Source organism: Natator depressus, chromosome 2 (assembly GCF_965152275.1).
Source record: "Natator depressus isolate rNatDep1 chromosome 2, rNatDep2.hap1, whole genome shotgun sequence".
Classification (NCBI taxonomy): domain Eukaryota; kingdom Metazoa; phylum Chordata; order Testudines; family Cheloniidae; genus Natator; species Natator depressus.
The window spans coordinates 85,723,930-85,739,728 of record NC_134235.1 but is presented as its reverse complement, the minus strand read 5'-3'; the positions used below and the strand labels follow the sequence as shown (position 1 = coordinate 85,739,728).

The following is a 15,799-nucleotide window of genomic DNA, read 5'->3' as shown; positions in this document are numbered from 1 at the left end:
TATCATGTTCCCTCTCTGTCTTCTCTTTTCCAGATTAAACAAACCCACTTTTTTCAATCTTCCCTCACAGGTCATGTTTTCTAGACCCTTCATCATTTTTGTTGCTCTTATCTGGACTCTCTTCAATTTGTCCACATCCTTCCTGAAATGTGGTGCCCAGAACTGGACACAATATCCCAGTTGAGGCCTAATCAGCGCGGAATAGAGCAGAATTTTTGACAACAGTGTCACAATGTTGACTCATATTTAGCTTGTGGTCCACTATGACCCCCAGATCCCTTTCCGCAGTACTCCTTCCTGGGCAGTGATTTCCCATTTTGTTTGTGTGCAACTGATTGTTCCTTACTAAGTGGAGTACTTTGCATTTGTCCTTATTGAATGTCATCCTCTTTACTTCAGACCATTTCTCCAGTTTGTCCAGATCATTTTGAATTTAAATCCTACCTTCCAAAGCACTTGCAACCCCTCCCAGCTTGGTATCGTCCGCAAACTTTATAAGTATACTCTCTATGCCATTATCTAAATCATTAATTAAGGTATTGAACAGAACCGGACCCAGAACCAATCCCTGTGGGACCCCACTCATTATGCCCTTCCAGCATGACTATGAACCACTGATAATTACTCTCTGGGAACGGTTTTCCAACCAGTTTTCCACCATCCTTATAGTAGCTCCATCTAGGTTGCATTTCCCTAGTTTATGAGAAGTATCAAAAGCTTTACTAAAGTCAAGATATACCACGTCTACCGCCTTCCCCCATCCACAAGGCTTGTTACCCTGTCAAAGAAAGCTATCAGGTTGGTTTGACATGATTTGTTCTTGACAAATCCATGCTGACTGTTACTTATCAACTTACTATCTTCTAGATGTTTGCAAATTGATTGCTTAGTTATTTGGGATAGTATTCAGGGGGATAATTTGCTCTTGTGCCCTTAATAATGTCTCTTTGAAAAACTGCCAACTATCTTCGACTGTTTTTCCCCTTAGACTTGCTTACCATGGGATCTTACTGCCAACTCCTGAGTTTGCTAAAGTCTGCCTTCTTGAAATCCATAGTCTTTATTTTGCTGTTCTCCCTCCTACCATTCCTTAGAATCATGAACTCTATCATTTCATGATCACTTGCACTCAAGCTGCCTTCCACTTTCAAATTCTCAACCAGTTCCTCCCTATTTGTCAAAATCAAATCTAGAACAGCCTCTCCCCAAGAAGCTGTCTCCAACTTCTGAAATAAAAAACTGTCTGCAATACATTCCAAGAATTTATTGGATAATCTGTGCCCTGCTGTTTTATTTTCCCAACAGATGTCTGGATAGTTGAAGTCCCCCATCACCACCTCCTCCTGTGATTCGGATCATTTTGTTAGCTGTTTAAAAAAGCCTCATCCACCTCTTCTTCCTGGTTACATGGTCTGTAGTAGATGCCTACCATGACATCACCCTTGTTTTTTACCTCTTTTATCCTTACCCAGAGATTTTCAACAAGTCTGTCCCCTATCTCAACCTCAGTCCAAGTGTATATATTTTTAATATATAAGGCAACACCTCCTCCCTTTTTTCCTTGCCTGTCCTTCCTGAGCAAGCTGTACCCTTCTATACCAATATTCCACTCACACATATTATCCCACCATGTATCTGAGATGCCCACTGTTGTAGTGTTCTCTATATATAGGGATATAGATATAATCCCTATAAAAACTCTAATAAAAAAATCCTATGATAATCATATGAAGACACCATACTCTGTAGTCATTCGTTTTTACCTCTTTTTCAATTTTAAACTTCTTCTTAGCTTTTTAAGAATCCCTGGTCCTAGAGCACCTTGCTTACTGGTAGCCTGAGAGAGCCTGTATTTCCTGACCATATTCACTTGATTCACCTGACCATATTCACATATCCAAAGATACCACTTGCACGCAACTTCCAAAGGAAGAATGTCATGAGGTTGCAATGCTGGAGAAAAGACAAGAATGTAGAATGCAATCTTTGGAATCAGAATTTTTCCTAAGGTTAATCTCTGTCTGGACTAAGGAGACATTTTTGATTCTCTAATTTGAGTAGAAACACAGGTCTCCTGAGCCTCCATAGAGGACCCTCACAGAGATCCTACTTCTGGTTGAAGAGCATTAATTGTGGATAGAGGGACAGAGAGCAGGCTCATGTAAAAAAATGAAATCTATTTGCAAAGTGTCACTCTGAGTTACTGTATGCCATGATTAAACAACCAATACTTTTCATCTGCTTTTATAATCAATTAAATAAATGCCTAAGGAATTGGCACTTTCCTTTTTAAGTAACTAACACTGCAGAGTGGTATTTGGCAGTGAAAGGTTGTTCTGAAAGAATAAATGCTTATATTGATAATCTTGAATTATAAATTATAGCTCTCTAATTCTCTCTCTTATAAAAATGAATGCTCTTCACAATCTAGCCATACATGTCAGATAAAAAGATGAAACTTTTATAATGGAAATGTAATTATAGTAGAAGTTTAGCCAGTTGTCATTCCAAAGCAATCCATAATTATGCACAGGTCATAAAAAGTTATATTTTGTCATTTACGTGGCCAAACATGCCAGTTATACATTAAGTCATCTTCTTAAAATTGAACACTGTACACCAGTAATGAAGTGAATTACTGAACAGACTTTTTTTAAAAAGGGGATTGCAAATAAAATCGCTCTAGAAATTGTTAAAACTAACAGCAGCTGACAGTTTGATTTTTATTTTCAAAATGCATTAATTTTAATATCCAAAATGCCAATCAAGACTGATTAAATAGTTACTATATTCATTTGTTTTAAATGTATTTTCTCAGTATACGTAGTGCTAGCAGCTAACAAAGTCCAATGTAAACATTATTTATTTTCCAGAACATCCTTTCTGGACCAAAACACTCAAACAAATTACATAAACCCAAAACACTTCCTGACTACATTAGTTTGTCCCTTCCAAGAAATCTAATCCAGCTAAGGAGACCCAGTGACAAACATGGGCAGATACTCAGATTTTTTTTTTTAACATCTGTTGTTCTTAGAACAATAAAAAGGATACTACAAAGACACTGAGGTTAGATATGAAAATGTGGCTTAACTCAGATACCAGTAGCTAGTACTATAAATTTGAAAATCTAGGTGTTAAGAATATTTTAGATGAATGGTCATGTTACTCATTCTAAAAGGGTCATCTGAGGAACACGATTACATTGGCTCTGGAATCTACCAGTCCTAAGTCATAACCTTATTAACAGCCCTATTTGTATTGGTGGATCACATTTTTCTCTTAACACAGTATTCCATATTTACATTCTGTACTACGGTTTCTTGTGTTCATATTCAATTGCCTTTTATAATTGACATTTGCATACTTACATTCTTAATATTCAAGCTTTTTCACTTGTCTGTAATCAGCCTAATATAATTATGGGTTAGCTTCCACCTGAACTTCATGCAGATGTGCAATGAACATAAGAACGGCAATACTGGGTCAGACCAAAGGTCCATCAATCCCAGTATCCTGTCCTCTGATAGTAGCAAATGGCATGTGCCCCAAAGGGAATGAATAGACAGGTTATCATCAAGTGATCCATGCCCTATCACCCAATCCTAGCTTCTGGCAGACAGAGGCTAGGGACACCATTCCTGCCCATCCTGGCTTATAGAATCATAGAATATCAGAGTTGGAAGGGACCTCAGGAGGTCATCTAGTCCAACCCCCTGCTCAAAGCAGGACCAATCCCCAATTTTTGCCCCAGATCCCTAAATGGCCCCCTCAAGGATTGAACTCACAACCCTGGGTTTAGCAGGCCAATGCTCAAACCACTGAGCTATCCCTCCCCCCTTATAGCCATTGATGGACCTATCTTCCATGAATCTATCTAGCTCCCTTTTGAACCCCGTTATAGTATTGGCCTTCACAACCCCCTCTGGCAAGGAGTTCCAGAGGTTGACAGTGTGTTGTGTGAAAAAATACTTTCCATTATTTGTTTTTAACCTGCTACCTATTAATTTCATTTGGTGGCCCCTTGTTCTTGTATTATGAGAAGGAGTAAATAACACTTCCTTATTTACTTTCTCTATACCACTCATGATTTTATAGACCTCTATCATATCCCCCCTTGGTCGCCTCTTTTCCAAGCTGAAAAGTCCCAGTCTTATTAACCTCTCCTCAGATGGAAGCTGTTCTATACCCCTAATCATTTTTGTTGCCCGTTTCTGAACCTTTTCCAATTCCAATATATCTTTTTTGAGATGAGGCGACCACATCTGCACACACTATTCAAGGTTTTGGCATACCATGGATTTATATAGAAGTAATGTATGGAAATCCTGGGCGCCCCATCATCTCAGGCATTGGCACCCTGACAGCAGGATTGTCTGGCTATGTAGACTCCCTCCTCAGGCCCTACGCTACCAGCACTCCCAGCTACCTTCGAGATACCACTGACTTCCTGAGGAAACTACAATCCATCGGTGATCTTCCTGATAACACCATCCTGGCCACTATGGATGTAGAAGTCCTCTACACCAACATTCCACACAAAGATGGACTACAAGCCATCAAGAACACTATCTCCGATAATGTCACGGCTAACCTGGTGGCTGAACTTTGTGACTTTGTCCTTACCCATAACTATTTTACATTTGGGGACAATGTATACCTTCAGATCAGCGGCACTGCTATGGGTACCCGCATGGCCCCACAGTATGCCAACATTTTTATGGCTGATTCAGAACAACGCTTCCTCAGCTCTCGTCCCCTAACGCCCCTACTCTACTTGCGCTACATTGATGACATCTTCATCATCTGGACCCATGGAAAAGAAGCCCCTGAGGAATTCCACCATGATTTCAACAATTTCCATCCCACCATCAACCTCAGCCTGGTCCAGTCCACACAAGAGATCCACTTCCTGGACACTACAGTGCTAATAAACAATGGTCACATAAACACCACCCTATACCGGAAACCTACTGACCGCTATTCCTACCTACATGCCTCCAGCTTTCACCCTGACCACACCACACGATCCATTGTCTACAGCCAATCTCTACGATACAACCGCATTTGCTCCAACCCCTCAGACAGAGACAAACACCTACAAGATCTCGATCAAGCATTCTTACAACTACAATACCCACCTGCGGAAGTGAAGAAACAGATTGATAGAGCCAGAAGAGTTCCCAGAAGTCACCTACTACAGGACAGGCCTAACAAAGAAAATAACAGAACGCCACTAGCTGTCACCTTCAGCCCCCAACTAAAACCCCTCCAACACATTATTAAGGATCTACAACCTATCCTGAAGGATGACCCAACACTCTCACAAATCTTGGGAGACAGGCCAGTCCTTGCCTACAGACAGCCCCCCAACCTGAAGCGAATACTCACCAACAACCACATACCACACAACAGAACCACTAACCCAGGAACCTATCCTTGCAACAAAGCCCGTTGCCAACTGTGCCCACATATCTATTCAGGGGACACCATCACAGGGCCTAATAACATCAGCCACACTATCAGAGGCTCGTTCACCTGCACATCCACCAATGTGATATATGCCATCATATACCAGCAACGCTCCTCTGCCATGTACATTGGTCAAACTGGACAGTCTCTACGTAAAAGAATAAATGGACACAAATCAGATGTCAAGAATTATAACATTCATAAACCAGTCGGAGAACACTTCAATCTCTCTGGTCACGCAATCAGAGACATGAAGGTCGCTATCTTACAACAAAAAAACTTCAAATCCAGACTCCAGCGAGAAACTGCTGAATTGGAATTCATTTGCAAATTGGATACTATTAATTTAGGCTTAAATAGAGACTGGGAGTGGCTAAGTCATTATGCAAGGTAGCCTATTTCCCCTTGTTTTTTCCTACCCCCCCACCCCAAGACGTTCTGGTTAAACTTGGATTTATGCTGGAAATGGCCCACCTTGATTGTCATGCACATTGTGAGGAGAGTGGTCAGTTTGGATGAGCTATTGCCAGCAGGAGAGTGAGTTTGTGTGTCGGGGGGGGGGGGTGAGAAAACCTGGATTTGTGCTGGAAATGGCCCACCTTGATTATCATGCACATTGTGAGGAGAGTGGTCAGTTTGGATGAGCTATTGCCAGCAGGAGAGTGAGTTTGTGTGTGTATGGGGGTGGGGGAGTGAGAAAACCTGTATTTGTGCTGGAAATGGCCCACCTTGATTTTCATGCAGGTTGTAAGGAGAGTGGTCACTTTGGATAGGCTATTACCAGCAGGAGAGTGAGTTTGTGTGTGTGGTTTTTGGAGGGGGGTGAGGGAACCTGGATTTCTGCAGGAAATGGCCCACCTTGATTATCATACACATTGTGAAGAGAGTGGTCACTTTGGATGCGCTATTACCAGCAAGAGAGTGAGTTTGTCTGTGGGGGGGCGGAGGGTGAGAAAACCTGGATTTGTGCTGGAAATGGCCCAACTTGATGATCACTTTAGATAAGCTATTACCAGCAGGAGAGTGGGGTGGGAGGAGGTATTGTTTCATGGTGTCCGTGTATATAATGTATTCTGCAATTTCCACAGTATGCATCCGATGAAGTGAGCTGTAGCTCACGAAAGCTCATGCTCAAATAAATTGGTTAGTCTCTAAGGTGCCACAAGTACTCCTTTTCTTTTTGCAATGTATTTTCTGTCTTATTATCTATCCCTTTCTTGATGATTCCCAACATTCTATTAGCTTTTTTGACTGCCACTGCACATTGAGTGGATGATTTCAGAGAACTATCCACAATGACTCCAAGATCTCTTTCTTGAGTGGTAACAGCTAAGTTAGACCCCATCATTGTATATGTATAGTTAGAATTATGTTTTCCAATGTGCATTACTTTTCATTTATCAACATTAAATTTCATCTGTCATTTTGTTGCCCAGTCACCCAGTTTTGTGAGAGCCTTTTGGAGCTCTTCGCAGTCTGCCTGGGACTTAACTATCTTGAGTAGTTTTGTATCATCTGCAAATTTTGCCACCTCACTGTTTACCCCTTTTTCCAGATCGTTTATGAATATGTTAACTAGGACTGAGTCCAGTACAGATCCCTGGGGGACACCACTATTTACCTCTCTCCATTCTGAAAACTGACCATTTATTGCCACCCTTTGTTTCCTAGCTTTTAACCAGTTACCAATCCATGAGAGAACCCTCCCTCTTATCCCATGACTGCTTATTTTGCTTAAGAGCCTTTGGTGAGGGACCTTGTCAAAGGCTTTCTGAAAATTTAAATACACTATATCCACTGGATCTCCTTTTTCCTCATTCTTGTTGACCCCTTCAAAGAATTCTAGTAGATTGGTGATTTCCCTTTACAAAAACCATGTTGACTATTTCCCAACAAATTATGTTTATCTATGTGCCTGACAATTTTGTTCTTTATGATAGTTTCAACCAATGTGCCCGGTACTGAAGTGAGGCTTACTGGTGGGAGAGGGCACATGGAATCTTTCCCCACCCATTTGTGTGGCCTACATGAGGGCCAGGCAGAATTTGAGCGCCACAGGGCAGACGCTGGTTCCTCTCTACTCCCTTGGGAGATGGAAATGGGCAGAAAATGGCTCTAACCCCCAGAGTCTGACCAGTAAAGTTAGGGTCATTAGATACTGGGGGGGGAGCAGCCTCTTAAAAGCACCTACTGCATTAGATATTGGAGGGAGGATGAGCACAGAGATGAGGGAGGAAGATTTCTTTCCTCACCTTTGCTCTTTCCAACAGCATCTCTCCAGCACCCAAATAATTTCCCCACACTGGTAATGAAGTGTGGATTTTTACCTTAAGGCACAGAACAGCAACAGAAAATACAAAGTGCATAATTTAGCTTTTTTTTTTTTTAAATGAGAATTTTTTTTGTAAATCAGAACTAATTCTTCTTGCATTCACTATTCATTTGTAAAATAAGCCACAAGCCCTTGTCCTCCAAAAAGGGAGAGAAAATGCTGCCTAGAAACCCCATAGCCTGCTAGCCAGTAAAATGCTTATTCTCGTTTCCCTTTTGTGAACCAGAGCAAATTTACCCTCTTTTAAACTATCTGGCTTATCAGCATGGAACTTTTATATGTTGCTGACCTTCTCGGACATCAACTTTATGGGATTCATTTCAAACAGATGACCCAAAACCTTAACTAGTTCTTTAGGATTGTTTCTTTCTGTTGTTTCAAATGTATTCAATACACAGAATCTATATGGCACAATGCTAAAGATTTAGCATATATTTATAAATCATATATTTATAAAGATTTAATATATGCTCAAGTTGCTATGTAATGATTATGTGCCTTGCTTTCTTAAGTATTTGATGGGAATTAGGATTTCTTTGCTGTTTTATGGGAGATATTGTATGTTAATAACACTTTTTAAAACAAACGTAAAAAAGTAAGTTAAAACAAATTATGTATAAATAATATTATAGCTGTGGACCCAAAAAAAGCATGCAATCAAGGAAGCATGTATTTTAATATCCAAGCACAAAGAGGGACAACGTTAGTGGCCATATATTTTGCTTTACTATGTGCAGGTATTTTGAGAACAAAGAAAAGGAGTACTTGTGGCACCTTAAAGACTAACAAACCTGTCATTATGCAATGTATTTTGAGTAAATTCACTATACTTTGCCTTATTTAAATTTCCTCAACACTGTGATATGGGCACAAAACTAATGTTAATTCTCAGGGCAATAATAATTGGTCCACATTCCATAGATGTATAGGGGGGTGTGTGTGTGCGTGTAGAGAGAGAGAGAGAGAGACAGAAAGCATGAGAATAATCAATGATGTACAGTATAACAGAAGTGTTCTCACAAATAATATAGTTGGTGCTCTCTTAGCAGCAGCCACCATTCCGCCCATGTCAAATTTTTGGAGTATGGTGGCTTATGATTCAAGTTTTAAATTCCAAACTCACTCCTACAGGTTTTGGTACCAGGTCAGACCCAAAACTAACAAGGGCCTTTTTTCTGGATCTGATTCAAATGTAGAAAGCTTGAGAGAGAAATTCAAGAGATTTCAGAGCCATGCACCCTGAACCCTCACCATTGCTCTTCTCCAATCTGAACTCCAAACTACCGCCTAACCATAATCCAAGTCCAAACATCATCATCATCTCTTCAACCCACTTGACAGAAAAATCATCTGCATTTATATTCTGTTTCATCACAAGGAAACAAAGGACTTTTCAAAGTGTACCAATACTGCTCCACTGTGGATGATACTGCCAAATTAGGAGAGATTTTTTTTCTTTATATTCTTTCCATTCTATTTATAGATGCTTTTATTTAGTAGAGCTAGAGACAGCACTTGTCTATTATAAGTCCCTGAAATCTCATTCTGCCAAAATAAAAACATAGTTCAAGCACTTTGGAGAACTATTATGATTATTGTGGCTTCAAGTCTCAAAGTAGTACTCTAGACCCCAAGGGAACAGGCAAGCAGCATACAATTATTAAAGCAATTACAAAGATACAATGGTTCTTCTCTTAAAAAGCCTCCTGTATTATTCATTTTACGGTACACGTTTGAGAATGGCATCATTTCACTCCTACCCAGTTTAATTACTTTGTTATTAGTTTATCAGCATCTCCTTTTTAACCCCTTGAACCACTTATTAGCATGTCGCTCACTAGTAGTTAACCAACGACTACTACACCTTCAAAGCAGTGTCTCCAGACATAAAAAAAAAAACAATTTGTGGAGCTAGATTTAATATTGTCATTCATAATTTCAATTTTTCACTCATCTTCCACTTTATGCATTTCATTTGAGAAAGGAATGCAGCAGGTTACTGGTTAGCTTAATGAAATCACAAATAATAGGGATATATTACAATAGTTTACCAGATAATAAAACACTTTCAGTGAATAATATTTTATGTGAATGGGTTTTTGTCTTAATGCTCCATAATACCTACCACTGAAATGACCGCAGAAAACATATGATGAATTTACACGTAATTAAAGTTCTGTATTCTCCCTGTAACTCTCTGGGTAATAATTCACACTAACTCATTTGACACTATGGTGTCTACTCATAGGAACAAGAAATGAAAATATAAAGAAAAACAGATTAGTTTTAAAGTACTTGGAGTGAGCCTGAAAGGAGTATATATAACCTGGAAAGATAATTATGTTTTATTCACTTAGGAAAGGCATCTCGGACTAGAGGCCCTTGTTAAAGGAACTCTGTAATGGATTTTATGCCAAAATATTTACTGTCCTAAAATCATTATATTCTAATGAGGAAAATCTTGGAAATCAGAAATACATAGATACTTTGTGTTGCCTTTTTAGTCCTTTGTGTGTGTGTGTGTGTGGGGGGGGGAGATTGTAAAAAAAACCCTAAACATTCTAAGCAAAAAACCATACAAACCAACTAATACACACATAAAAAAATAACAAATCAGCCACTATTTACAATATAGTTTGGACACAATAGTATATTACTAGGAAGCTGAAAAAGTCACTATGTCTACATTTGACATCACATACAGAATAATCTGCACATTGTTGGATACTGTTTCTATTTGTAATACATTGTTTAATCACTTACTGGTGCCTGGACAGTTATGTAAGAAGTAACTATCACCGAAGTCCAGTGGAGATTTGCCTAGTTATTTTCCGTATCTTTTCAAAAAGATCAATGTATACATAAACTCTCTGAAGACTAGTATAAATTAATCCATACCAATGGTTTCATTTCCTTTTCTTCAGAAGCTTTTCTTTCTGTCTCCTGCCAGCTTTACTGTCATGAGGGGGATTAAAAATGTTGGGGGAGAAATTCACATTAAAAATTTTAAACCCCACTGCATTGTATGTCCTTCTCTCCTCGTTCATCTCCAGCGTTAGTAGAGACTCAGTATGAAATATGTCTAGGCCAAACTCAAATGGGCCACTATACTTTTATATGCAAATCTGAATGTACTCCAGTTGACATGAAACAAACGTGTGTAAATCAGATTTGCTTACTATAATTCAGGTTCTGAAAGGGAAATTTGATTCTCAAAATCTGTCCCCCTAGTCTTAACTTCACCCTAGAAAACTCCTCAGTTTTAAAACAAATGTTTAAGTCCCATAAAAAATGATAATGAAAATGCTGACATCAAAAATGTTTTGTATCTCACTATCCTTCATTTATTCTTCCTACAGCTGAATAGAAAATTAATAACAATGCTAATATCACTGCTACTTTTCTACAGGATTATTATATACAATTGTGTTTCTACTATAGCCCTGCTTTGTATCCATTTACAAGCACATCAGCACCACTGATTACCACTTAACAATATAAGAGCCAAACTCTCTACACAACAACATAAATCAGTGTACCTCATTTAACAAAAGGACCCACTGACAGCCATCTGAGAAAACTGCCCTTAGTTGAATCCCATATATTAATGGAGACACAACAGTAAACACATTTGCTATTATGAAGTCTATTTTTCCACATCTACAGACTTATGAATCTGCTACTGATGCCAAAAAATAGCTTGTAATGTGAGCTCAGAAAATAACGGATAAAAAAAGCTAGCATTGATGCAGGTAGGATATCATGAAATGAAGCCCAACAGTGTGCTGTACATCAGGAAAGTGAAACTGCACTGTATTTTGCACTAATTATTGCCAGTCACGCACAGGTATGATTTAATGTACCATGACTCTGTAGGCTGGCTTCAAGGTCACCGTTCACAAAAGCTAAATGGTTTATACTTATAAGTATTCTGGTCTTAGTTTCTGTGTCATGCAGGTTCAAGCTATACAGTGACAACTGTTAGTAAAGTAGCCTGCTGGTTTCAACCCAAGCAAACTGTTTACAATTTTCTGGCTTCCTTCTGGTACTCACCAGCACATTTTGTCCTTGTTTTGAGAGCTGGGCCTGGGGATCCGGTACCTCCTTCACCCGGTCTTGTAAGCAGCACACTGATTTCATATTCAGTATCAGGATCCAGGTGCCCAATTTTGTAGCTTGTGTAGTCTACTGGCTGTCTGTCATACCAGCTTCCACTTGACGTGCGATACTCTACCTCCCTCTCAATGATCGGCCCATCCCCATTGATGGAATTAGCATTCAACTCTATCCATAAATAGGTTGCACCAACTGAAGACAACTGAGGTGGTGCAATGGGAACAGGTGGCTCTATAACAAAAAGAATTGTAAAAAGTTATTCTACCAATATTTGTTTCTACTTCCAAAACATTCAAACAACAATCTTCACTAAACCATATTTGGAAGTCTGCCTTAAAAAGACCAAACAAATATAAGAGATGATAAACAATGTTTATTGTTTATCTATTTATTGTGTAAGGATAAATCACAACATATAAATTCTGTTGCTCATAAAGACCTGCTAAATGTACTTTTTCATGTTATGTTATTAAAAGGTTTTAACATATAGACTCCATTTATATAAACAGTCCAAACAGCTTGAAATTATATTTTACCTATTCACCAAATGTTAACTGTATGCATTTCCAGCATTTTTTCCACTTACAATTTAAAAGGGAGGTGAACCCAAGTTCACATGTTAAGACATCTCTCTCTAGGTGTAACCTGTGACTTATATTCAAAAGTAATATTTTTAATTAAAATGGATATTTGAGTCCATTTCTGCAGGCATCCATCTTGCTGAATTGTGATATCATTTGTGATGAATAGGAAGTGAGAATATTTATTTTCACAACAACTTAGTTTGTGCTTCTCACCATGTAAACTTCCAAACTTCTGAGCTGAGCGGAGTTCATGAATTGTTCATTCAGATTCAGTATCCTGCACTTTTCTATCTAATATGAGGCAGTGTTGTCAACCTGAGCAAGCCCAGAGCTGGGACCTAGGAATTCCTGAGTTCTTGTTCTTATTCTGACTCTACCTTGCATAATGACCTTGAGCAAGTCATTTAATCCTAGTTTCCCTAACTGCGAAAGGGAGATACTACCACCTCATATACCAAATGCGTGTGAGGTGGAGAACCGTTTGTTTTCAAAATACTTTTTAAAAAGTTTGAGACTGTGTACTAGTACTAAGCAGATATATAACACTTTCCATTTTCAAACTAAGTAACTGCTATAATTTCTGGCTGCCATCTCTCATATGAAAGGTAAATAATGATGCATTCATTTTTTTCCTACACAAAACACAATCAGTCTGAGTCACCACTAAGTTACTCCACTTTCCTGCCAGTGTTACTTCGCTGATTTCAGCTGGGTTACCAGGGTAAAACTGTTATAACATAGTGGTTAATCAGGTTCACTGGAATGGAATCATGCCAGTGTAACAGAGGAAAATTTGGCCCAACATACTTAAGCCATGAAGTGCAAGCAGGTTTTTGTTTTTTCTTATTCTGTGTACAGTACCTAAACAAAGAAGAGTAAACGCTTGTTCTCCCACAACAGTTTCAGTTCTATATGATGTTGTGATGAACATTTGCTAATATGTTAATGTATCACTTAAAAAAAAAAAGGCTGTGTGTGTGTGTCCCTCTCAAGACTTCTGATTGGCCTCAAAGTAGAAGCTTAAGTGAGGGAGGGAAAGGGACAAAGGGTGGGTGAGAATGAGACTGTAAGGAATGGTGTGAAACATGAATGATTCCCTGACGATTTAAGCTGGTCAAGGTCCTGTTTTAACCCTGGGCTTGTCTATACTACAAAATTAGGTCGACTTAAGCTAGATTGACCCATAGCCACCGCAGTAATTAAATTGGCTTTTGGTGTCCACATTACCCTCCTTCTGCCAGTGGTGCACATCCTCACCAGGAATGCTTGCACCGACTGAAATGGGGCATTCTGGAGTACTGACAGCTAGAGTGTGGGGCACTGACAGCCACACAGGGCTTACGGCTGGACCCCCTCTGCCCCTGACAGCTTGAGCTGGTGCAGGGTTCAATTGCAGAGCAGAGAGCTTACCAGCTGTGAAACTGACATTCTTGTCAGTTTCATGGCTGCTGCTATTTCACATTTTGTCTCCAGCTGACACCAGGCTCACAGCTGGAGCACCCTCACTTGGGGTCTGACAGTCTGAGCCAGAGACAAAATGTGAAATAGCAACAGCTGTGACACTGACAAGCATGTCAATTTCTCTGCTCATAGGCTCCCAATTAGGAAATTGAGCCGCATGTGGGGCTCACAGCTTGGGCTGTTAGTGCCGGGGCACAGGGAGATTGTGGGGCTGACAGCCAACAAGCGATGTAAGTAGCATCACCCTAACTACATTCATCTAAGCGCTACGCCTCTCATGGACATGGAGTTATTAAGTCAATGTAGTGGGTGACTTATATCGGTGGAATCACCACTGCAGTATAGACAGTGACAGATTTAGGCTGATATAAGCTGTTTTATGTCAGTCTAACTCTGTAATGTAGATGAGGCCCCGATAACAAACATGGACTTCTCTTACAAAAAGTAAGATAAGTATACTTAATTTATTACTGAAGAGCACTTGATGTACACTAAGTATACTAAAAGTCTATTTTCTCCTATGGACTGAGAAGCAAGAGATCTATAAACCTTTACTGGCGAACAGACGCAATCAATCTTTAACCCCTCTTTTATATGTTACTGCCAGGCCTAGATCTGTGCCAATAACAATGACTGCACTTGGATAGTAAATGCCATGCTAAAGTATGGCATCACACATCATGGGAAGATACAAGATACATTACGTATTTTCACTTTAATGAGATATTCCCACTGACTCCGAAAGGAAAACCATGGTAAAACTAGACAACAGTCCAAAAGTTCTCCAAAGATGCTTATTGATTATTACTACTTACTACAGACACACAAATCCAGTTTAAAATATAGTGGTAAACTACTACATGTAGAGTACAGCAACAGCCTATAAACCTTTAATTTTTATCAAGAAAAACTATATTATATGTCAGCATCAATATAGGACAAACTCTAGCTTCAGCTTCTGGGGATTAGAAATTTAGTGTAGTTTTATTGACATTATTGTTTCTGAAATATATAAACTATGGCTTCCTGCAGAAACTGTATATCTTTAAATAGTTTTGACTTAATTCAAAATGATTAAGCATCAATTTAAATCATTAGGCTCCTTCTTGAACCAGGATGTGAAATAGAACTTTTATAGAGCATTCTAAGCCATTTATGCAGCCATGCTGAAAGAACAGTTAATTACTTTCAAGTTTCAAATGCTAGTAATGGCTGTTCAACTGCCATCTAAATGCAAACTCAGGAGTAAGGTCATAAAGGTCAGTAGTTACACCAATTCATTTAAAGTCTTACAAGTATTTGAAATAGACATTATTTTATTGCTTTTTCATCCCCTGGGGTATTTTTTCATTCCCCTATGACCAAAGTACAAAATAGGTTAAATTCAGTTGTGTGGTTCCAGCAAAGCCTGCACATACCATGATTTTACTCTGAAGGTAATCTTCCAGCTAAAGATTGAACACGTATAAAACGAACCTATCATCATACATACTGCACTTATATTTAACTGACAATTGGCTAAAAAATAAGGGTCATGAAGTTAAGTATATAGTGTAATAGAAAATAATTGAAGTAGTCAAGGATACTGTAATGAAAGATAAATGGCTATATTATTACTGCATATTGTAAAATATTAAACTTTATATAATGAACTGATAATGAATGACCATAGTTTTACCCAAGTTATTCCTTCATATAGTTTAGCTTTTCCTCCTTTTCACTAGAAGGGGTATTTCTAGGTATGACAATGAAGAGTTTGGATCAATTATTCAATAAATACCATACTCTGCATATGTTATAGTTGGCAGCAGCATGCTTTTTTCCCTGGGAGGCA

The 15,799-nt window shown here is 38.9% G+C and overlaps 1 protein-coding gene across 11 annotated transcripts in view; it reads right to left on the bottom strand.

Annotated features, from left to right (window-relative positions):
* Positions 1–15,799, bottom strand: part of PTPRM (protein tyrosine phosphatase receptor type M) — a 720,827-nt gene that overhangs the window by 368,592 nt on the left and 336,436 nt on the right. For all 11 annotated transcript variants that reach the window (XM_074944607.1, XM_074944608.1, XM_074944612.1 and 8 more), the window contains exon 7: positions 11,858–12,151. In XM_074944607.1, coding sequence (XP_074800708.1) covers positions 11,858–12,151 — 294 coding nt within the window. The remainder of the gene's footprint in view (positions 1–11,857; positions 12,152–15,799) is intronic.